Source organism: Bacillus rossius (genome assembly GCF_032445375.1).
Source record: "Bacillus rossius redtenbacheri isolate Brsri chromosome 9 unlocalized genomic scaffold, Brsri_v3 Brsri_v3_scf9_2, whole genome shotgun sequence".
NCBI lineage: Eukaryota > Metazoa > Arthropoda > Insecta > Phasmatodea > Bacillidae > Bacillus > Bacillus rossius.
Genome location: NW_026962013.1, coordinates 36362734 through 36387770, shown reverse-complemented (window position 1 = coordinate 36387770; position 25037 = coordinate 36362734). Strand labels below are relative to the sequence as shown.

Below are 25037 nucleotides of genomic sequence, written 5' to 3'. Positions count from 1 at the left end.
GACTCACACAATACATAAGAGATTTTTGGATTGGTGTGGTGACGCCAAGTGTTTTGTCTGTAAATGGCCTCGAGTGGAGGACCAACAATGCCGTTGAGTCTTTTTACAGAAAGTTGCTTAAAGCTGTAGGTGGGCCCAGACCGGAATTTTGGCATTTCATCAGTAAGTAAATTTATTTTCATAGTAAATATGTTAAGAATGTTATAATATTTTCCTCGTTTGTTAATAACTATGTTTTTTCAGCCGCTCTTAGAAAACAAGACAGTTCGTTCCATACTACAAGGCGAAACGTAGAGAGGCAGGTGGCAGCCCAGAGAACGCGGCGTCGATCGTATGTGCGGCAGGACGAAAACATTCAGCAAATGCAGGGGGAGCTGTCTGAAGAATCAATTTCTATTAAAAGATTCCTCCAACGAGCATCCTGGACTGTGAGTTCGTTAGCAGAACGACTTCTACGAACATCTTTGGTGGCAGCTGTAATGGACGATGAAGTTACAGCTGAAGACGAATTCCAAGATGACACACCACCAGAACATCTTCCTGACATACTGTTTGATGGAGAGGTTACCATCACAGATGAGGTGAGTTAATTAAACATTTAAATACATATTTAGAACAAAGATAAAACTTCATTATTAGAATACATAATTCCCTAGTTTATATAGTAACAAAGCTTTACGCATTTTATAAGTGAAATGTTTTATTGGTAAACCGTATAACAAGATAAAGGAAAATCTGCGGAAAATTGTTACATCCGTATTACCAAATGTACTGAAATAATTTAAAATAGAGTCTTTTACTTTTTTAATAACACAATGGCAACTTAATTTCTTTTGTGATGAATCATGAAATAACTATAAATTTAGAAAAAAAGGGCTATATATAATATTTTGTAATGGAGTATTTCTCACCAGTTTGATTGAAACATAATTTTATTTGCGCGTTAATTTGAAGTCGGCAATTCCATGTATAAATATTTGCAATATTTAAATCAAACATTATATAACTTTAAATAACATTAGTTTATAAAAATATTAAAATAATTTAAGCAAACTTTAATGCCATGTTATTAATATCATGGCTTTACATTCATTGGTAGATTTTCAGGCAGGCTAACACATTCCAATAATTCATAGTTTATTATATCTTAAGTTTATGTCGTCTCTAATGACGTTGTGGTTGTCTAGTTGTCTACTACAACTAAATTCTGAAAATTCTCACGTTCATAGTCGATTACCAAAATTCTTTGTATCACACTTCACAAAGATGTGACGTTGACCGGGGCTTTCCCCCAATGACCCTGACCGTCCTGACTCAGTTCCCCCCCCCCCCCCTTCCCCGCGTTTGTAGAGCCGCAGTGCGTGGGCATGTGAGAGTTCAAACAGTGCGCCACGACCCCGGAAGACACCCGTTTGTGCAGTGCAATATTCCCAGTTCCAATTTAGTAGGAATTAAAATGAAATATATATTTTTCTTTTCATCAAGTGTATGTGGTTTCAGCAGACTGACTTGAAGTCCCCTGTTGTAATGTGATTTGAGTGAAATGTTTTCACTTGACAAAGCCGGAACCGGAAAAACGAGCGGATTCGAACTTGACCGAAGAAGGAATTATTTCAAACTTTACTTATTAATGAATCCTATTTTATAATCAGTAACGAAAGCTTTGGAGGACGTGCTTTATATATGTACGTGTCTGTGTTTTTATCAATAACGCATGGTATGAATTCGATAATCATAACGGTTTACTTATTCGGCGCAAAGACGCCTCGGTGAGAGCCCTCTGCCAGCTTAGTCTGACGTCATCACCGGCCGAGGTATGACGCACCGGAGACTTCATACGTTGCCGTCACTGAGCCAGTAGTTATGTATTTTATTTTAATTGTTCTAATTCACTTTCTTAATACCATAGAGTCCTACCTATGGCGGTATTCATTAATTAAGAAAACGAATCCTTGATTCTTGTGAGCTTTGATATAAAGTATTATAAATATTTTAGCTTGTGGCATTCAGATACCAATTATTTTTATTTATTTCATTTCATAAATTTTAATGTGCACTTAAACAAAATATAATCATATAGAATTCCTGACAGAGTGTCATTGCGCTGTTAGGCGAGGGTATAATCAGGGTATAAACAGAACAAGAATACGCCAGAAATTAAGGAGCCCGCCTCGTCAGGGCGTATATGTGTTGGTGAGGTGAGATGATAAGCGTGACTCTCGCTGGTGTTACTAGCGCGGTGTCGAAGCGATGACCATTACACTAAATGGCGACTAAATGTAGATAAAGGTGGAAGTGGAATGCAAGGCCGTTAAGTGGTCTCAACAATATTAACGGGCGTTTCATGACAAAAAACTACTCTGGAAACACGTATTTTAGCCGTTTTCACTCTCCTAAAAATACAGTTTAAAAACGAAATACAGAAACAGAACTACTTTTCCGCCCTCACCGCATTCTTATATGCTTTCCGTAAACAAAGACCACTCGGATATATTGAGTAGTTTTCAAATCGCGTTTGTTCTACTGAAGCTCTGCACACCGTATGTGTGCCTTGTGTGCCTCGGTAGGCGGCGCCCTTGATAGCCTCAACTGAAGTTAGATGCAGTGCCTTGAGTAAATACATTTGTATTCTATGTTTCATACCCAATTTTTTTTTTTTTTAGCTAGACCAGTATGAAATTCGTATTTTGCTCAATTTCTCTTTAATTAAACACTCTATGTATACAAATAATAAAAAAAAACCAGCATTAATGTTTGTTGCTTGCCTTAAATACCCATGTTTTCATGTTTTGTATGCATCATATTCAAATTTATTTTTTATAATTGGTGTTAAAAAATTCAAAACATTTATTTGGTTATTGCATTGTTACAGACCACAAGCACATCCAGCTTGGTGGAAGAGAGGACACCAAATATTGGAAGAAGATATCGGCATCGTGAACCTCCATATCAGAGACCAAGAAACACGAATGAAGAAGCTGGAAGTTCGTTTGAATCAATTTTAGAGGTATACAGTCAAACAGTACTAACGAAATCATAATAGTGATTTCTAATAGTATAATATTAAATTGTTTCTGTATATTTTAATGCTTTGTATTCAATACTGGTAGATGTTTCTATTGTCCTCTGTGGATGATTTGATAGTGCACTACGAGTAGCATGATATGTCACAATTAAATTGGCTGGTCATAGCAGATAATTAAAATAAAAATCTGTTAATAAAAGGGTGAACTCACAAGCACGTAATTTTGCTAAGTTGGGTTTCAGGAGCGGATAATTATTTTAAGGATGAAAAATGTAAAATTAATAATGAATTTCATCCTTATTTTTAATGTTACATCAAAGTGAAACCACTGAATTCTACCGATGCGATGTGTAAAATTGTTTGTTAGCATGCGAATCATAGGACTGAAATATTTTTATAGCGTATAAGAAACAATTACAAATAAAATATTAAATGACTTTACTAACCTCCAACACAGAATGAGTTATAATTCGACTGATAAATTTTAGCTGTTAGTACAAAACTCATCCCTGCGTTGTAGTAAAATCATTTATTTTAAATATTTGAGCGTAACAACATTCTTATGTAGCCTACATAATTCTAACACAACCTATAACAAGGCGTTATGTTTATTTTTAAAAACAAATTCAAGATTATATCAAAATCTTTATTGAAATTTTTCTCTCTTAAAATTTTATTAACACGTACAGAAAACTACGTGTGATTAAATAACATGTGAAAAAAATTATGCCTACATACCGCAAATAACATTTCAATTATTTAGATCGTTACTCTTGAACAAAGTCTAATAACTGTTTTATGAAGTTTAGCTGTAACTTACTTCTGATTAAGCCACACAAATGACACGTCATCACAGTTGGAAAGTAAAGGCCTATTTCTGGTCTCAAATCAGCTTACAGAGCGAGGTGGCACAAATGTAACATATTGGATTAAAATTCTAAAGATCTCGGGATAAATTCCTGTTATGTCCATCCGATTTTGGTATCCCATGGTTTCAATAGATTAGATACTTGAGGCAGAATATGCAAAGTATTCTCATAATAGAATATGGCCAATTTTCTCCCCAGTTTCCATGGCCTGTATATTGTTTGTCCTAATAACATTGCCGAACGAGAAGTAAGAACATAATTAAAATTATTTTAGGATCATTATTTTGCATAAAACCAGGGTCAATTAACTATAAAAAATCAGATTTGTGGGAAAGTAGCTTTAATAAATTAATCTCAGCTGTCGATAGGGACGCTTTAGTTCATAGAGTTCTAACTGCAATATTTCGACAGCTTGACAGAAGAAGCTGTTGAATGTTCGATTTTAAAATAATTACTAAGTTGACATTTTCTGTATGAGAAAATTGTAGGAAATTCCTTATTTGCATATTAGAAAGTGAATAAAGTAATTCCGTATATGACATATATAGAAAATCAAAGATGTTTTATTGGGAAATCACAATAAAACCATTTTTGGTGAAATATAACTTTATTCCGTGCATCTTAAATTTCAAGAAATTAACTTGTTGGGTAGTACCTATTTTTGAGAGAATGCTATAAATTTAAAAACTATTGTTTTATTAATCCATTTTCAAGATCTGTTTAGATTACATTCACACAGGAAAGGAAATATTTAATGCAATAAACAGTTTAGAAACTCTTTCAAGCAATTTTCGTGTGCAATAAACAAATAAAAAGGTAATTAAATATTTTTCACAAAAAGGTAAATTATTTTTGCATGTTAAAGAATGAATCACTGGTTGGTTACTTCAGCAAAGGAAGTGTGCAATTTGAAGAATTAAGAACACATTTTACACTCAGTAATACAATATACATCGGGAACATTACAACTATTCAGCTTTGAAATTGCTAAAAAATATAGTGTAACCCTTCATTACTATCCATCTTTAATTACCCTTTTAATTTTTTTTCGCCATTTGAATTTACTTTTGAATTGGCAGTATTTTGATACATATTTGATTTTTTTACTGTATTGTTATTATTGGTATAACACTGTATAGGGTAATCTTATTTTGATTGAAAGCACGGTTTACAATTTTTAATTTATAACCCTGGAAAAAATTAAACAAAAGTAATTGCACATAACTAAAAAAAATCATTTTTTGAAAATGTTACCACACAGTAATTAAAACATGAACGTGCTAATAAATTTACTATTCTGCAATCACCTTCGCTGGCTGGGACGATATTTCATTATTTTTAAATTATGTCCTTTCTTTGGAAATTAATAACTATTAACTGATCTCTATGATGTTATTCAAACAGTATTAATTTATTTGTTGCTATATCATTGGGTTTTATGCAATAAAAATTTGGAGGATTTGAAGCAAATTAATCCAATTTAACAGATTATGACGGGAAATTCATGATGGTACTATCTATTTCAACTCAATTACCTGTGTTTGCTTGTTGCTTAATGCTCGTCGTATTAAAATATGCCATGGGTGATATAAAATCAAAGGGAGTTGAATGATTGAAAATAGAACTTACGCATAGAGTCGTACTAGATTAATTTTTTTTAATAATTGGTCTTATATTTTTTAACAAACCCAAATAATAAAATAAATGCATTGCTGCATATTTACCAAAAACCAACTTTATAATCTCGTAGGTAATTTTATTTTGTGAACTTTATAAATCCATGGTTGACATACTTAAAACTATTAATTGATAAATTGCTTGCTGCTTATTAAAAATTGTTGCTATAATGAAGTACAAAGAAAACTACAGCTGGAACGAGCAAGCATTATTTATGTATTTTATCCACAACTTAACGCTAAACTGACTGTCACTCATTGCGAAATCAGCCATAATTATTTTATTTTTTGCATTAGGTGACATGATTTATTTATTGAAGCTTAATTTTAAACCAATCACTACTTTAGATTAAAAACTTGTTTTTTCGGGATTAAATACTGAATTGTGGGGAGCTTTGAGCTATTAGGCTCTATTTGTAAATTAACCGTGTCTTATTGGTTACTCAGACTCTAGTGAATAAAGGACAACTAGATTACTTCTTTACAAATTGCCATTAATGTTTTGGAATACAAGATCTTGTAATTTATAAAATATGCAATGATCATGCGTACGCCACAATGGCTTTACAAGAAGCGTCATCCATTTCAATAAAAAAAAAAGTGTTAACACCAAATACTTCTTATTTAATAGGCCATAGCATTAACGGATACAAAATTTTAAATCTACCTTGATTTATTCCGATTGAAATTATTGTAATTTTTTGTATTGTAAAAAATATTTCATAGTATCTTTCAATATACATGTCTGTCGTATCTTGACGTTTATTTAACTGCTTTCACTCAACGTGTAAGCACAGGGGGGAGTTTATATGGATTTTAAAAGGGTATATCTTGTGAGAAAAGTGCGGTCACTATCATTTAATGTTTAAAATGTATTGCTTTGTTCTCAATGAAGGTGTCTCTTCAAGAAAATGGAATGGATCAAGAAGTTTCAGAACGAGTTGAACAACCTTTATCTGAAGTAACTACAAGTTAGTACATTTGTATTTTCTATACAATGATATCAATTCAGTCACGTATGATTTTATGTAAGTAAACTGCAGTGTTAATTACTGCTAAATTCTTAAACTATGACAAAATGCATGAGTGTGAATCATGTTAAGTAGTATAGGAATGGGCATCCGAGGACAGGGTCCAGGGTGAGGAGCCGAGGAGCCGACCGCCATCTTGGATTGTGACGTCACGGCGGCCATATTGGATGGTTGTGACCTTGACCTTGACCCCTACGGCCATTTTGGATCCGCCATCTTGGATCCGCCATTTTGGATGACGTAATTGTGTGTTCTCGAAAATTCCGGCGATGTGTTTTCCGCCATATTGGATGATGACGTCACCGTTGCATTTTCCGTTACGGTCGCCATCTTTAACTTTTATAATTATTATCCGATTTTAATGAAATTTTTTTTTAAAAATTATAAAAAAAATTAAATAATAAAATTTTAACAAAATAATTATAAAAAACATATATTTACGACACGGAGTTCGGAGTCCTCGGTTCGAACCCGACGAGGTCAAAAAAAAATTAAAAATGGCGACAGGCTCCTTCCTCAATGGTGGGTGCAGGCATACTGACTCCCACCACTTATGTCAAAGTATACATATCTTCACCTAGTATGATGTCATGTCCGCCATCTTGAAATTTGGACGCCATCTTGAAAATCTTTATTTATTATCCGATGTTAATGAAAAAAATTCCAAAATTCATCAAAAAATTAATGTATTTGAATTCTGTTTGAATATATCGATGTACGTCCTTGGTTCGATTCCCGACGTGAGTAATGGGTCGATCCTTCCTCCATGAAAGTTACCTAGACTGATATACCACCACCAGTACCAAGGTATATATCATCAACTGGTATGACATCATGTCCGCCATCTTGTCTTCATCCGCTGGAGACCACCATCTTGTTTTCGTCTGCTAGAGTGTGCCGATACCATGTAGTATAATTATCTGGTCACCATACTTTTGTCCTCAACTGTTGAAATTGAACATTGACCTTGAACTTTGACCTTGACCTTGAAATTTGACCTTGACCTTGAAATTTGACCTTGACCTTGAAATTTGACCTTGACCTTGAAATTTGACCTTGACCTTGAAATTTGACCTTGACCTTGAAATTTGACCTTGACCTTGAACTTTGACCTTGACCTTGAAATTTGACCTTGACCTTGAAATTTGACCTTGACCTTGAAATTTGACTTTGTCCTTGTCGACCATCATGGATACGACATTTAATGTTCAGTACATGCTACCAGGAGCGACCACATGCTGGAGTACACCATCTTGTGCGTGTACTTGTATTATAGAGTACATTTCCATCTGGTTAATTTTATTCTAACCCGCTACAGTGCAGTAATCATTTATTACCGAGGTGCCCCCCGCCATCTTGAAATTCGGCCGCCATCTTGAAATCATGTAATAATGTAGCTAGCTTTTACAACATAACATATGAGGAAATATGAAGGTGGGTAGTAAAACTACGTGGAACATGAGTTTTTTTAGTCAAAATGAGAAAAAAATCTTTTTTTGTAAATAATTGATGAATGTTCATACATAAAAATACGAAGTACCTAAATAATACTTTTAGTGGCTATTCAACCATTATGGAGTACGTATAGTCTAGTGAAGGTACGATACTCAAATATCGATCTCGATCTGAAGGACATTGTACATACTGTAGAAAATACTTTGATAAAAGCTATAATGCTCGTAGACATGAAAAGAACGATTGTGTTAAAAGTCCATTCCGTCAAATACTAAGTTGTGGCAAGTGTGGTAGGCGGATGACACGAAGAGAGAATTTAAAAAGATACTATAAAACTTGTAAAGCCAAGCTCGTTCAGGAGATACTGTACATAGATGGAGACGATATGCTCGGGGACAGTATCTCTTACAATGAAATTGATCGACCTAGTCTTAAAAGCGATTGTGTTAAAATCTCTCCAGGTCTTGAGAAAGGATATAGCTTAAATGGTGTTGGAGATATAAGTAAGGTAGAAGATAATGAAAGTAACATCTCCAGAAAAAGTGACAAGACGTCTTATAGTAGACTTCTACGGACTTTGGAATATATTTTTGGAAAATTAACAAGTAAGCTTGATGCCAATGACGGTACTCCAATGTCAAAAAATTCGAAATACTGGGATATGCAAGATGAAGATGTTAGTGTGTTTGATAAAGATGTGGACAGCAGCGATGATGATGATACAAATTATCATAATCATTATTACAACGATTTTCAGAATATGTTCAGCAAACAATCGAAGAAGATGGTGTCATCAAGTGAAATTGATTATATATCGTGGAAAGACCCGAACGTGTTGGTGAACAGGTTGCGACTTTTACTTGTTTCGCAAGATGACGAAATTTTATCAGTTATCAAAGAAACGTGGGCTATATTTGATGAACTTAGAATTTCAGGGTATATATAATAAGTTAGTAATGTGTATTGACTGATGAAATTTTATACTTTTGTATTTTTGATATAAATATAATTTTAAAAATTGTTATTAAAATGTGTCGTTATTCATGCCCTAATAAAGTTCATGTGTTTGCTACTTCAAAGAATTGAGTCGTGTATGAATATATTTATATATGTATCTGTGTATGTGTGTGTGTGTGGATGATGGAAAGTTTGCATTTTACTGTATGTAGATGATGGAAAATGAGTGTCGAAGAAGGAAAGAGTATGTAGAATTAAGTATCGATGACGGAAAATGAGTGTTGAATTGAGTGTCATCGATGGAAAATGAGTGCCGAATTGAGTGTCGATGATGGAAATTGAGTGTCGAATTGAGTGTCGATGATGGAAAATGAGTGAGGAATTGAGTGACGATGATGGAAAATGAGTGTCAAATTGAGTGTCGATGATGGAAAATGAGTGATGAATTGAGTATCGACTATGGAAAATGAGTGCCGAATTGAGTTTAGATTATGGAAAGTGAGGGTTGAATTGAGTGTCGACTATGGAAAATGAGTGCCGAATTAAGTTTAGATTATGGAAAGTGAGTGTTGAATTGAGTGTCGATGGTGGTTAATTTGCATTTGTGTGAATGTTAATGATGGAAAATGAGTGTTGACTCAAGTGCCTATGATGTATTATGGGTGTCGATGATGGAAAACGAGTGTCGAATTGAGTTTAGATTATGGAAAGTGAGTGTTGAATTGAGTGTCGATGGTGGTTAATTTGCATTTGTGTGAATGTTAATGATGGAAAATGAGTGCCGAATTGAGATTAGATTATGGAATGTGAGTGTCAGTGATGACAAATGAGTGTAGAATTCCTTGCATCCAGCACTGTGTATGTGTAGCTAGGTTCTGAAGGTTCAATGGATTCCTGGTCCTATATAAAAGTAAACTTTGCTAACATGTTCACTGTCAGGCTTATTTAATTAGCAGTCGGCATGCTGTTAAATATTCGAATGTAAATAAATAATAGGATGTTATTTGACTTCTTTTAGTTTATGTGTGCTGGGTGTAGTCGAGTAGGCTGATATAAGTAAGTGAGGAGCTTAATGTAGAATGGTCATGTGTTGACGAATATGTTGGTGACCTACTGTATGTGCATAAATCGAATGCTAGTGGTCTGATAATATTTAGGGTTATTTACGAAGATTTTTATCGATGTGTGCTATGACAAGCTTAAAATGTTTAGTAATCTTGTAGAGTAGGTCTCTTGTTTCGGAGACTTTTGTCATAAGGCTTAACAAGGATCGACTTTGAAGGCTTTGAAAATGTATGGTACTGGACATGTCTTGGCTGTAGCTATATCAACACTGAAGGTCCTCTGAACTGTAGATGAGAGGTACAAAAAAAATTGACTTTGGACCTAGCCTGGTATCGTATAAATTATTTTAGTCATGTGTTGTAGTCATTTGGAGTCAGTTGGATGTTATGTGTAGCTCTACATAATAATATTTAAATTTGGGTACCTACTTTAAATTTTGTTTGGGTTGTGAAAGTTCCATTGATTACAGACTCTTGCTCCTCTATTAAGTCTAAATTAACCGTGTAAGTAGGATGTGTGATTAGTTGATTGTATATATAATTTAAATTCTCATTCATTGAAATTCCTAATTTTTTTAAGTAATAACAATGGATGATGTATTGACTTGCGTATTATACAAGCGGACACTGTTATTTAAGCGAGTCTTAGACAGCAGGTCCCTCAGTCCACCTCTTGTAGTGGTACAGTGCAGATCTGATGAATTTGCTTGACTGCATATAAGTCCGATACATGAATATTGATGTGTATCCGAACTCAATGGTAGCAACGTCGAAATCGGTACAAATCCCAATGGTGACGGGGTCACCGACTGCAGAGATCTTGACGGAGGGTCTCGCGTCTTCACCGGGGTCCCTGACGACGGAGGCGATGATGACGAAGCAGATCCCTATGACAACGATGAGGGCAGCTCCAGAGATTCCGATGGTAACGAGCCTACCATCTCTAGAGATCTCAATGATGGCTGTATCTACTGTCTCTTCACTCCAAGAGACCTCAATGTGTGCATTAACGAACGAAGAGGAGACTACAATACCTGTAACTACTCCGCATTTGGTAAATAAAACATTTTGTGAGCAATTCCCAGCTTCTGCATCAGTCGTGTATACATCAGATTCTTTGGCATCCAGTACAGATGATCTGTCAATGTTGACTGGGAAATCTCCAGCTCATGCAACATACGGGACTTCGTCGCCTACAACAGCAGTGCACATTGAAAGTAAGATACTTTCCTAGCCGTCGGTGACTCAAGGTCTAACGACGAGACATCTGTGTACGTACTGTGACAAAAGTTTTAAATACCGTCAACATGCAAGAAGACATGAAAATCATGTCTGTAGAAGAAACGCTAATCGTGAGACATTTCCGTGTGACCCGTGTGGTGTACATTTCACAAACAAAAGTAATTTGATTAGGCATTGTAAAAGCAAAGTTCATTTGCAAGTTGTACATCGGGGAAGCGATGTTAATTGCGATGAGTATCTGTATCAGTGCCGCTACTGCGGTAAACGTTTTGAACGAGTACGAAGTACACGCATCCATGAAAGGCATGGCTGCAGAAGAAATCTTGACCGTGTAAAATTTCTGTGTGAGAAGTGCAGTGTACAGGTTACACTAAAATTTTACTTGAAAAAACATTATAAATTTTGTAAAGGAAGGTCTCTAGCATAATTTCTGGCCCTCTAAGGTGTTACACTCCTGAACTGATGTATCGTGATCTGTATGAATTATTTGTATTTTGTCACTCTTAATACGAACTATAATAATTTATTTTAATAATAGAATTAAAGAATTTTTTATTTATTTTTCCCTAACCTACATCGTTTATCTTAATGCAATAAACTACATGTGACACGTAATTTAGGTTGGATATGAAATGTCCGTTTTGTCTTGTTTGTGTGTATTATTTTTTTATCAATAATGATGAAGTCTGTTTTTTTTTGCTAAAATTATCTTTGTCTGAGTATGTCATCTGCATTCTTAAGATTTTTTTTTATGGGAGATGTTTTGGTAACGTGCTGGTACAGGTAATGCCGTAACATTAGAGCAAATCTGATAGGAACTTGATTTATTATTTTTGAGAAATAATTTATTACTTCCCGAAATAAAACTAACAGACTTGTGGGAAATTTATGGTCTTAAATCGTAACCTGTCATATATTGGTGTATACTATGGTGGTGATATTAAAAAATTAATGAGTGTTTATCAATTGATTACACTTCGGAGTAAGCTGGTGCACTGGATGGGCTGTATCTGTAAGATTCTGGATACTTGGTAAGCGGTTCTTCGTCCAAGTTACTCACTCCTTCGTTGCTGATTACTAACATGAATTTTTACAACATGGAAAAAAAATTGTATACTGGCTAAGGTCTTGATTAAAAATATTTTGACGCTTATAATTATCAGAGTATTGAGTATGGTATGTGGAGTTCGACTCCTCTCGTATATGTGCTACACATTTATTTTTGTAGGTTGCAAGATATACATTCGTAGGCTGATTTTCTGCTCTGGTTCGGTGATGTATACTTTGAAGTGGTTCCAGCAAGTACTTTACGTATGCTGGATTATGATTTCACTGGAGTTTTACGTGTACTAAGTTGGAAGGCTAGTGGTGTGATGTATGCATGTCTTGAACAAAACATATGAGTGTCGCAGCATTCTGCAAGCTTGCAATTCCCGCGCGAGGGGTCAATGTTCATTTGCAGGTGATGGTAGGCATGTCTCGATCGAGAAGTCTCTGCCTCTATCCTTGAGATTTTTTTTTTGCGGTTGGCGTGCTTGAATTTATGTACTTTTGACTAGTCGTATGTGAATAAGTTTAAATTCGTATGCATTGGAACATATTTTTCTACATGAGGTAATAAAAATACATAGATGCTACATTGACTGAGATAGGTATCGAACACATGGTTCTTACCCTATGAGTGACTAGCACTTGTTTGACCTATCTCCACTAACCCTCGTTTACTTTGTGATATAGATGGGACATGGTTGTTTTCAGACAGATTATGGTTAAAATGTCTTGGACAAAGTGTCCTTTGTAGAAATTACTATGTGTGGTAATTATTTTATTCGAAGTGGTAATTTAATAAAACACGTAAAAATAGCGTAAAGGTTTTTCTAATGTGTAAACAAATTAATGATAGGATGGATTTGTATGTATAAATGGTGGTATACTACATCTCTTGAAGAACACTGCATGGTATATATAATGAAAGACTCTTGGGCTCAAGAAACTATACCTACTATAGGTGGAAAGGATGATACGGTTTCCAAGATTAAATGAAAGGAACTTTGATGATTTTTTTTTCTATATACTACAATTATTTAATTGAGTTTGTGATGATGGGTTGAAGGATTAAATAATAAAACTGGACTCATAGGCTTTTACAGAAAATGAGAATGGAGCTCACAAGATCATAGATTGTGGTAAATCACTGACAACTGAAATGTGGAAACGATATCATAAAATGAGTTATATTGATGCAGCTCATGACAATATTGATGACAGCTATGATGATGATTTACATCTGTGATAGTGACACGGACGCGGAGATTTTAAGACAAATAATATTATTAATATAGAAAAGATGGAAGCCTTAGCACGCCGATCGTGACGAGAAACAAATATTGAAGGATGTTGATGGTATCGGGAAGACTGAAACTAATGAAGGTATCAACACTGTGAAAAGTGAGAATACATTCAAGCCTATATTTAGCAGATCCTCCATACTTTGTATAAATGGTGGACTCCTGAAAAGGAAGCATACAGGCGATGAAGACACTTCGACATCAACGATATTGAGTTCTTGCAGTAATCTGGGTGAAGACGTTGTCTTCTACGGTGATTGCTACAGTGACTCTGAGGCTGTTTACAAAGGCATAGACTGTGATGCAGAACCTAAAGCTGACAAGATCGAAGAATGTGGTGGTGTCCTGAGACCGAAGCGATGGAAACGCCGTGTTATAATAAATAAATCTGATCAAGCTTGTGATGATCGCTGGCTAGATGATGAAAGTAACCCTGAGGATGGTGTTAAAACGGAAACACCAGAGATCATAATATTTATAATAAACAAGCAATGAAGATGGTGGCAGAAGAGATTGATTCCACATCATGGAAAGATCCAAAAATATTGGTTGACCGGCTAAGACTGATGGTGGCATCTGTTCGTAGAGGAAACTACTCGCATATCGTGGAAGTATCGTCCATACTGTAAGAACTTCGGAACGCTGGCTACATACAATAATCATTTGATTAACTGTCATGTGTGTACTAATGAAAAATAAAATGAATTATTTATATTTTAAAAAAGTATGATTTATTTCTTGTATCCCGATTTCCAAATAAGCCTGTGTTTCCGCTACTGTATGTGTGATCATTCCGTTTCCTGTGTGTACTGTGTGTACGTTCCGATTTCCTGTGTGTACATTGCGTTTTCCTGTTTGTACATTTAGTTTTCCTGTTTGTACATTTCGTTTTCCTGTTTGTACATTCCATTTTCCTGTGTGTACATTTCGTTTTCCTGTTTGTACATTTCGTTTTCCTGTTTGTACATTTCGTTTTCCTGTTTGTACATTTCGTTTTCCTGTTTGTACATTTCGTTTTCCTGTTTGTACATTTCGTTTTCCTGTTTGTACATTTCGTTTTCCTGTTTGTACATTTCGTTTTCCTGTTTGTACATTCCGTTTTCCTGTGTGTACATTTCGTTTTCCTGTTTGTACATTTCGTTTTCCTGTTTGTACATTTCGTTTTCCTGTTTGTACATTTCGTTTTCCTGTTTGTACATTTCGTTTTCCTGTTTGTACATTTCGTTTTCCTGTTTGTATATTTCGTTTTCCTGTTTGTACATTACGTTTTCCTGTGTGTACGTCCCGTTTCCTGGGTGTACTGTGTGTACATTGTGTGTTGGAGCCGAGTAGACTTGTATCCATGTAGCTCCATAGACATGTAGTTTCGTAGCCATGCGGTCTTTTAGTCATGCGGTCTTTTAGTCATGCAGTCTCTCAGCCATGTATAACTCGGAACCAGCTAGATCCTTTTAGACTCGTAGCCTTGTAGCCTCGTAGTCTCTTAGACTCGTAGCATTGAAGCCCAATATCATTGGAGCTGTTGAAAGAAAAGGCAGTTGGGGCATTTGGAACTGTTGGAGCTGTTGGAGCATTTGGAGCTGTTGGAGCTAGGAAGTAGTCGTTGCACGTCTATGCGGGGCTAAATGTTTATACGATTGCTGGCTTTCGCAAGTGATTCTGTAGTATGATAGAAATTGTGTAATAAATATTATGTTTGTAAACGACTTTGTGGTGTTTTATTTCTCGAACCTTATGCTTTTCTGGTATTTAAATTAAATTTATTTTAGCTTCGTCCAGGATCGTACCAAGGACCTTAGACGACCTAATTAATCAGTATATTGATTGCAAATTTATTTAAAGAATTTTTAACTTTTTCCTGAATTTTTAGTTTACTTATTACGAAAATTCCAAGATGATGGTCTTGATGTCGGATAGGATGATGGTAGTAGAGGATTTAAAGTCTCTTAAGAATGTTGAACATGGTTTATTGAAATTATTATTATTTTTTCATAAAATTAAACATTATTGCATCGTTCGAGTATCGAACCAAGGACTGGAGCGGATCGAATCAATTTGTAAGTTAATGAGTGATTTTTTTGATGAATTTTGGATTTTTTTCCCGCTTTTCTAGCTACATTATTACATGATTTCAAGATGGCGGCCGAATTTCAAGATGGCGGGGGGCACCTCGGTAATAAATGATTACTGCACTGTAGCGGGTTAGAATAAAATTAACCAGATGGAAATGTACTCTATAATACAAGTACACGCACAAGATGGTGTACTCCAGCATGTGGTCGCTCCTGGTAGCAAGTACTGAACATTAAATGTCGTATCCATGATGGTCGACAAGGACAAAGTCAAATTTCAAGGTCAAGGTCAAATTTCAAGATCAAGGTCAAATTTCAAGGTCAAGGTCAAATTTCAAGGTCAAGGTCAAAGTTCAAGGTCAAGGTCAAAGTTCAAGGTCAAGGTAAAAGGTCAAGGTCAAATTTCAAGGTCAAGGTCAAATTTCAATGTCAAGGTCAAATTTCAAGGTCAAGGTCAAATTTCAAGGTCAAGGTCAAATTTCAAGGTCAAAGTTCAAGGTCAAGGTCAAATTTCAAGGTCAAGGTCAAATTTCAAGGTCAAGGTCAAATTTCAAGGTCAAGGTCAAATTTCAAGGTCAAGGTCGATTTTCAAGGTCAAGGTCAAAGTTCAAGGTCAAAGTCAAATTTCAAGGTCAAGGTAAATTTTCAAGGTCAAGGTCAAAGTTCAAGGTCAATGTTCAATTTCAACAGTTGAGGACAAAAGTATGGTGACCAGATAATTATACTACATGGTATCGGCACACTCTAGCAGACGAAAACAAGATGGTGGTCTCCAGCGGATGAAGACAAGATGGCGGACATGATGTCATACCAGTTGATGATATATACCTTGGTACTGGTGGTGGTATATCAGTCTAGGTAACTTTCATGGAGGAAGGATCGACCCATTACTCACGTCGGGAATCGAACCAAGGACGTACATCGATATATTCAAACAGAATTCAAATACATTAATTTTTTGATGAATTTTGGAATTTTTTTCATTAACATCGGATAATAAATAAAGATTTTCAAGATGGCGTCCAAATTTCAAGATGGCGGACATGACATCATACTAGGTGAAGATATGTATACTTTGACATAAGTGGTGAGAGTCATTATGCCTGCACCCACCATTGAGGAAGGAGCCTGTCGCCATTTTTAATTTTTTTTGACCTCGTCGGGTTCGAACCGAGGACTCCGAACTCCGTGTCGTAAATATATGTTTTTTATAATTATTTTGTTAAAATTTTATTATTTAATTTTTTTTATAATTTTTAAAAAAAAATTTCATTAAAATCGGATAATAATTATAAAAGTTAAAGATGGCGACCGTAACGGAAAATGCAACGGTGACGTCATCATCCAATATGGCGGAAAACACATCGCCGGAATTTTCGAGAACACACAATTACGTCATCCAAAATGGCGGATCCAAGATGGCGGATCCAAAATGGCCGTAGGGGTCAAGGTCAAGGTCAAAGGTCAAGGTCACAACCATCCAAGATGGCCGCCGTGACGTCACAATCCAAGATGGCGGTCGGCTCCTCGGCTCCTCACCCTGGACCCTGTCCTCGGATGCCCATTCCTATACTACTATGTTAGTAGGCTATAAGTCAGTGAGGTCCTCATCGAGTATTATAACGCACTCTATGATGAACTGCACCAACAATAATGATATCTTTTATACGGTTAATAAAAATTAAGCTTCCTAAAGGGATTAGATGGAACAATTATTTGGCCAGCGAGATAATTCGCAACGTCCGTGGATACCAACGATATATTGGTCGAGTATAAAACTTGCTTACTACCTAAAACATGTTCAGACATAATAAATTTATTTTTACAAGTGTTTGCATGGAGCTAAGGGGATGGCATTTTTCGCGAATAGATCTGAACACCTGTTAGACTGCAAGAAGGTATACCCGCGCAAGCTGTTTCTTCCTTGTGATTTGCGGTCGTCTGCAAGAGAAGACGTTGCTTTATTTGACCGGGCCACTCAAGACGCGTTTGCTTCCGTCACTGAATTACTGTCATTGATTGTATTGTAACAATCGACAAAATAAACTCATCCAATCACGACACACAGGCAATGCTATAGTGTTTTAACTTTCAACTAGTCTCTGAATTTTTCGCGAAATATGCATGCCCCTAAGCTTGGCTTATTGTGTACCTAAGTAAAACATGTGTAATTATTTACCCTTAAGATTGTGATGTTACAGATTTATGATAACAACTCTGTATGAAGTTAGGTTAACACAATTCAATCTTCTAAATCAGATATGTTGCCACACGTTTCTATTTACGTGTGCAGAGAATTTGATGTAGAGTATAACTTATCAAAGCTATTATAATTTATTTAAATTTTTGAGCAGAATTTATGGGATACAGAAGTTGTTTAGTTTAAAAAAAAATTTAAATACCTAAACCAGTTTATAATACACGTATCTGCTTGTTATGGTCATTAAAAGAAATTACTCACTCTGAGTAAGATGAACAGCAAGTTGCACGAAGGCACCTTTTAAGATCTCAAATGACCCATTGACGCACCAACATCCAAATATTGGCAAATAAACAATTTCATAAGATTGAACTCAACTAGTAGAATAAAACATTAGTACAAAATAAATTTACTGCCCGCTCGGTTGATATTTCTTTGCGAGTATTTAATATTACTTAGACAATTAATTATTTTCTTTATTTTCCAGTATATTTAAAATTTTGAGGTGATGTTTGAAGAAAGATTACATGAATTCATGACGATAGTGTGACTTTCGAAAAAAATTTTTCCAAATAAATTCGTTATATAGTCTCCATACCCAATACCATGCCAGGAATATATACATAAAATAAAGAGGTGATAAATCTCTGTCCATTTCGTTAATGGGTAAAATCGGACCAGTGAGGAAGAAAGCAACAATAACTTCTAAACTTTTAAGAAATTGGATTTCATTTTAAGTAATTATTCCTTCTTAATATAATACCAAAAAATTTAGTTTCTAAAGTTTTTTTTATAACACCAAACATTAGCTCTATAGGTGAAAAAATAGGGGTTGATGGACTGGAGAATTTATAACTTTTTAGGTCCATTTTCACATCTGTTAAGTTTTATTAACTTTCGTAAATTCATCTAAAAATAATATGAAACAGGTTTTATACAACCACCCCTTACTATAACGAGAGACTTAACTAAGATCGTAAAAACCAAACATGCATGGCTCTTATAAGAAACAATATTGAGGCCATAAAAAATGTTTTAGATATTGTTAAATATTACCATTATCTTTTTTCTGAGATATTTTTGATAGCAGCAACCTTCAGTGCAACATGATAATAAATTGTTTTAATACATAATTATGGAAGTAAATGCGTATTTTATTTTCACAGGAGTTTTCGCTAGCGGCGCAGCACAAAGTTTTCAGAATGCTCCAGATTTCCCTAGAATATTCTTCAAGATTCTATAAAGATCCGTGTAACGAAGTATGACATTTAAAATCTACCTGAGCGTGCAGCTGAGCCAGAAATAATTTTTAACCAGCAGGGCTAATATTTGCATGTATTGTTAAATAGGCGTATATACATTTCATAACTAGAGACCCGGAAAATTCGCGGGTTCAATGACCTCCAGGATAGAATCCAATGTCCTCTACACACTCGGGCAAATGCCAACTGTTCGTTGGCTGCTGACTTGTGAGTCGTCTCGACTGGGTGGCCTGTTAATCGACACTTCTATGAGTGAGGGTCTCTAATTGACCCTCAGTCCTCCAGATTAACAGTGAACCAATGACAGAAGCAGCACTAAGGTATATCTATTGGAATTTTAGCATAACACGAAATGAACCCGCGCATTTTCCGGGTCTCTATTCATAACATAATATTTCAATGTTTAAAATTTCTATATGTTTATGAATGTACGTGTAAAGAGTTTATAGTACATACAATTTTCTAAGACTAATATTTAAATATAATTTTATACTCGAACGAGTTTCAAAAACTCATAATAGTAGTCGATAATCATGAATATTAGTTATCAGCACCCACTATGCAAATCATGCATCTTCATTTTAATATAAGACACCGTATTTCGAAATAATTAGCTATAGGGAAGTACAATATTAAATTAAAATAATACTCATTTAATTTATTGCTATTGAGAAAAAAGTTGTGTTAATGAAGCGAAATGAATTGGAATGAATAATATAATTGTGTCACTACTCTAATATTTAGCCTAGGCTATATATATGCATATAAACTTTCTCCGCCTGATAAAACAGTGTTTTCTGGGAGTTAATGTTAATATCGCAGTAATAAAAACGCCTTAAAAGAGGTTTGGCCAACAGCCATATTGAGCAAATTTAAATTGTCTCTTTTCAAAAGCTAAAAAATACCTTCAAACGTCAATATGTATACTATAACAATTTAATTTGTTTTAGAATGTATTTTCATGAAATAGAACATGCAAAGTAACAACACACTGACACTAATGCATCAATATTTTTCCAGGGTTGTGCATGATTTGCAACATCGGCGAGCCAACTAACATCATTGTCCCTTGTCACCATCAAGGCTTGTGTGACGAGTGTGTGGCTGAGCTTAGGAGGAGAATGACTTTACCACCTGAAGAAGACGAACTGGGGGCATTGAATATAGAATATTCATTGTGCCCCTACTGCCGTACTCAAATACACGACTTTTTACGAATCCACATTGTGTGAAACTGTAAATAACGTAATTTTTTTTTTTCGTTTAGATTTAACCACCATTCTGTACATCACTTACCCAAACATAGTATATTTCTTGTAAAGTTCTTAACTGCCGTAAGTGTGTCTTAGGCCAGTTTTTTGATTGATACAACGGTAAATAATTAATTTCAATGGTGTTAAATTATGAGATTATTAAACATTATACAACTTACAAGTTTTAGAATCATTAGAAACTTAGATATTTGTTTATATGAGTTTCAGAAAACGGCACCTTAAGATAATATAAGCTTCTTCTTAAAATTTGATTTATTTATTGACTTCTACATTTTGCCGACGAAGAAACCAAACCCAGAAATTAACAACAAATAAAAAGCCCATGGAAAAATCCCATCATTTGACAAGATTTATTTCGGAATTCAAAGTTACGTTACTCCAAATACGTTCAAATATGTTTCAATTTACCAACGTCACTTGACACGGTACTGTTCTTTTTATCCCTAGCTGAACGCAGTGAATGAATGCAAACCCGAATTCTGGCATAACATAACGATCTCGACTAATCGAAATTAGTCACTGGTGCGCTGAAAAGAAGCCAGTAGTTGAAGTAAGCATACATCAAAGATATAGTATGAATGGATTATCAATAAACAATTCTGATAGAAAAATCTTGGGTTTGTAATTATGTTTACTAGCCTTTTATTTTGTTAGGCGAATGTTGTTATATTGGAAAATTTTACATTTAAAAAAACCACTACCCAAAGATTTATGACTAATCGAGGTAACTGTTGCAAAAACAGCGTCTGTGGTAGGAATGTCACACACACACACATATATAATATTATTTCTCAGGTAATAATGTGCGAAGCTTGATCCATTATACCCCTATAATCAGCGAGACGCTGAGACACCTTGACCAGCATCCACAATAATATATTAAAAGTTTAAAGTGTGAAGAACGACTTCGTTAAAAAACATCCTTTAGTCTTTTAGGTTAAAAGTGATACATGCAGTATATTTTTGTAATAAAATACTTTTTTATCATTTTGCAACATAAAAAGGTTAAACGAGAAAGGAATCCAACACAAAAATTTATTTTTTTATTAAAAAAAATTTTTTCCGTTTCTTTTCACATGCAGTTTATTAACACTTTTTTAGTTAATTTAATATAAATGGCTGAATGGGCTGCAAACGAGTCGAATTTAAAGTTAAAAAATTTTCAGGGTTGTTCGCGGGCTCGTTACATTCCCGGGCTTCTGTTAGCACAGTTTTATGATTCTAAGTGTCTATCCCGTCTCGGTCAGGAGAGTTGTCACTCGATGGGGTGTATACGCTACTATTATTGCAAACTAACAATTTCCCCCCCCCCCTTGTTTTTTTTAACCAAAATACGTGTCATTCACATTCATAGCTGATTATTTTACTTGAAGAAAACTGTAATTTCACTTTCAATATCCAGCAAATTTTATTCATGTAACGTTTACTTAATGATAAACGTGCAAACCAAAAATTGTTACATAATCGAAATGGTGACAATTTAATCATTCAATTCAAGTTCGTCAAATATAGTCTGTCCTGTAATGTGGATTCTATTAATCGGGAGACCTCGGCAAATAGTTTTGTTCAAATACAAACATGTATGATGAAATTTGTCGTACAAGTGTGTATGAATGTATCAGTTGATTATTAAAGAAACTACTTAAAAAACATTTTCAGAAATATTTTGTACTTATAGACACCAATTTTTAAGAAGCCGTTTAAAATGCGTTATATATGATGAATATTTGAGTAAATATATCGCGATTATTAAAACCATTAGTGTCGAAAAACGAATATGTTAACATCCGCAACAAAAAATATGTTAACCCGACATTCTTAGTTTAACATTCGTAACAAACACCATATTTTAATTAAATGTGTAAGTTTATTACATACACTTTAAATGAGCGTATAAACATCTCTGTAACTTAAACTATAGTGGCTAATTTCTGGAACATAAGATGGGAATTTATGGGCTATGCTCCTTGATCAGGTACAAGTTCAGTTCCCGGCTGTTATGAATCAGGCTGAAGCCGTTCCTGGCCCTTTAAACATGAATATGCTTTGTGCGCAACTTTAATTTTACATTAGTTTTAAACCTTATTTTCCATATTCCTATTTGAACTAAATTGTTATTCCCTCTGTTTAAAGAAAAACCATTGCTGAAAAGGAAATTTAGTTAGGAATAGTAAATAACTTAGATGATTTCTGTGGAGTTTTTTTGCAACGGTTATGTATTTAAGATTTACGGTTTTCATGAACTAGCAAAAGAGTTCCTGGTCCATGCATCGGTAGCATTGATGTCGCAATTCCCACGTGTAATCGCATTTGTGCATGTATTAACGAATTTGGTTTTGCTTTAAAAATGTCAGTGTTTTTTACTATGGTTATATTTTGTTATGATGAAAAATCTTTTTAGAATAGTTACAACATTTTTATCAAAATGGAAGTGTTTTGTGTTAAAAATGTATATAAAGAATAATATTGGGTTTTTGCAGTCAATCGTGTGCATAGTGTGGTATACAAACATATTTCGTGGTTAAGGTTATTAAAAGAGTCCATCAAATGAAAAAAATCTTTTTTTTGTGAAAATTTGTTGTTTTGGTTCAATGGGTAGTTTCTGTTTGTGTTCATAGCTAATTACTGACTGATATTTTGTTTATTTGTGTTTAAATATTAATATTTTCTTCTATAATATAATTATATTCTATGCTAATGTGTGTATTTATTTTGTAATTTTTTTAAATATAAAAAGAAAAATTTACTTATATATGTTACTTTGTCTTGTTTTTTAAACTGTAGAATATATAAATATTTAAATAATTTGTTTTTTACTATACCAATTTTTTTTATTTAGGTTGTGTTTAAATGCATCATACAATAATTGTAATAAATCTATTTCAACACTAATGTTTTATGCTTAACTCTTTGACGCCAAACTGGTGATTTGTAAGTTACATCATAAGGTTTTTTTTAGAAAAACTTCAAATATTATGCGTTTTAATAAATAAAAATCTAAATTAAAAATGTATTTTGGAAAAAATTATTTAATCCCGCCCTTTGATTAATTTTTGTGACCAGCCGCTACGAGTGCTATTTGAGTGTTTTAAACACCGTAGTTGCAAATCCATAGATTAGTTTTGTCTTAAATTTCATATTACCACATTTTATAAATAAAAAAGTTTTTCTGATTGGTTATAAAAAAAAAGGATCTATTATTTATATATAGCCTTTCTGTCAAGACGCATGGCTACGTTTCCCTATACGTTTAAATAGCTATCTGTTAATAATTATAGCTACTCTCGTAATCTTACGGAAAATGATGTAGGCCTATGATGTGAATAAGGTTGTTTCGAAATTAAATTTTAACAGTCATATTTGAATGTTAATTTGGTAAGCGTATTCACGTGGCCTCTGTTCTTGCAGTACCACTTCTTATTGAGTTCTGCTATGTGCGCCTTGTCCGGAACACTAACAGAAGGGATGGGGAATATTTAATTTTGTCTCATGTAGCGGTCGCGACTGTATCTGTAAGTCGCAAGGCCAGGCCACAACCCGCGATAGCGAAAATACCACGTCACGTCACGTCACTAGAGCAACACTAGAGCAACAGCATGTCGTGGGCCGCATGTACCCGCAGCAAGTCGTCGTCTGTGGAGCAGCAACTCGCGACACGCCCAGCGCTGCTTGTCCAGCGTCACACTAGTACTTCCTCAGCGCGACGCGCGACACGAGCGTGGCCAGTTACTTTTCGAAATAACATGTGAATTCAACCTAAATGATATCGCCTATCGCGAAATAACGAACAAAGCAAGAAATCACTATTTCATCGCACCGAAGTAGGGCACTGCCCAGTTTCTGTATGTTCAACATTACTATATAAATGTGCAAAATATATTTTTAAAGTTTCCATTAAAAATATATATTTTTAAAAAATGTCTGGAATATAAAGAAATTTTTCTTAATTTCAGAAAATAACTTCTATAAAAAAAGGCAATGAAATATAAGCTATTTTGGTTTCTCTGAGATTACATCAATTCAAAGTTTGTTTAAATTAATGTCATACTATAAATATTAATAAAACTTTAAAACGAGATTAAAAAAACTTAATAAACTAGTATTTCATTAAAAACCAAACAAAATCATTGTTCTTCCAGTTCCATGCACGAAAACCCGTAAATAAATAATATTTGCGTTAAAAATATCACATCCTCATACATTACAGATTTGGTCATGCGACTTTGCCGCCACTAACTACCAGTGTACTTCGAATACATATTTCATTTTGCCCGTAATAACAATAAGCCTTCATAGTTGAACCGTCGCCCGGCGAAATGCAACTACCGATCCCTTATGATGCCTTATCTTTATGGCATTACGTAAGACGCCTTAATGCGGCCGTCATAAGTTAATACTGTTACGACTCGCTGTGGGACATAAAGGGTTCGTAAGGATAGCCCAATTAATTTTCCACTATCTTTATTTAAAAACTGCTCTTTACACTCTTATTTACATTCTTTTTTGTGCTGGTATCGGGATGTAGACTGCTATCAAATTATGAAATGACAATATAATAAGGG

The 25037-nt window shown here is 34.5% G+C and overlaps 1 protein-coding gene across 2 annotated transcripts; it reads left to right on the top strand.

Annotated features, from left to right (window-relative positions):
- The first annotated feature begins 16 nt into the window (after positions 1–16).
- On the top strand, positions 17–21542 carry LOC134543013 (uncharacterized). 2 transcript variants are annotated; one of them, XR_010076877.1, is made up of 5 exons: positions 17–162; positions 244–581; positions 2873–3007; positions 6466–6541; positions 20222–21540. XR_010076877.1 is itself a non-coding variant. In XM_063387686.1 (4 exons), the coding sequence occupies exons 1-4, from the start codon at positions 363–365 to the stop codon at positions 20431–20433; spliced, it is 642 nt and encodes a 213-aa protein (XP_063243756.1). In that variant the 5' UTR covers positions 17–362; the 3' UTR covers positions 20434–21542. The 2 variants fall into 2 exon arrangements, 1 of the variants encoding a protein (XP_063243756.1); XM_063387686.1 differs by having other exon boundaries at positions 17–581; positions 20222–21542.
- The last annotated feature ends 3495 nt before the right edge of the window (positions 21543–25037 follow it).

Excerpts from the sequence above, each read along its gene's own strand:
- LOC134543013 (XM_063387686.1), top strand. The coding sequence starts at position 363 with ATGCAGGGGGAGCTGTCTGAAGAATCAATTTCTATTAAAAGATTCCTC. Across the intron at positions 582-2,872 it reads AGGTTACCATCACAGATGAG|ACCACAAGCACATCCAGCTT; the intron begins GTGAGTTAATTA and ends GCATTGTTACAG. Across the intron at positions 3,008-6,465 it reads CGTTTGAATCAATTTTAGAG|GTGTCTCTTCAAGAAAATGG; the intron begins GTATACAGTCAA and ends TTCTCAATGAAG.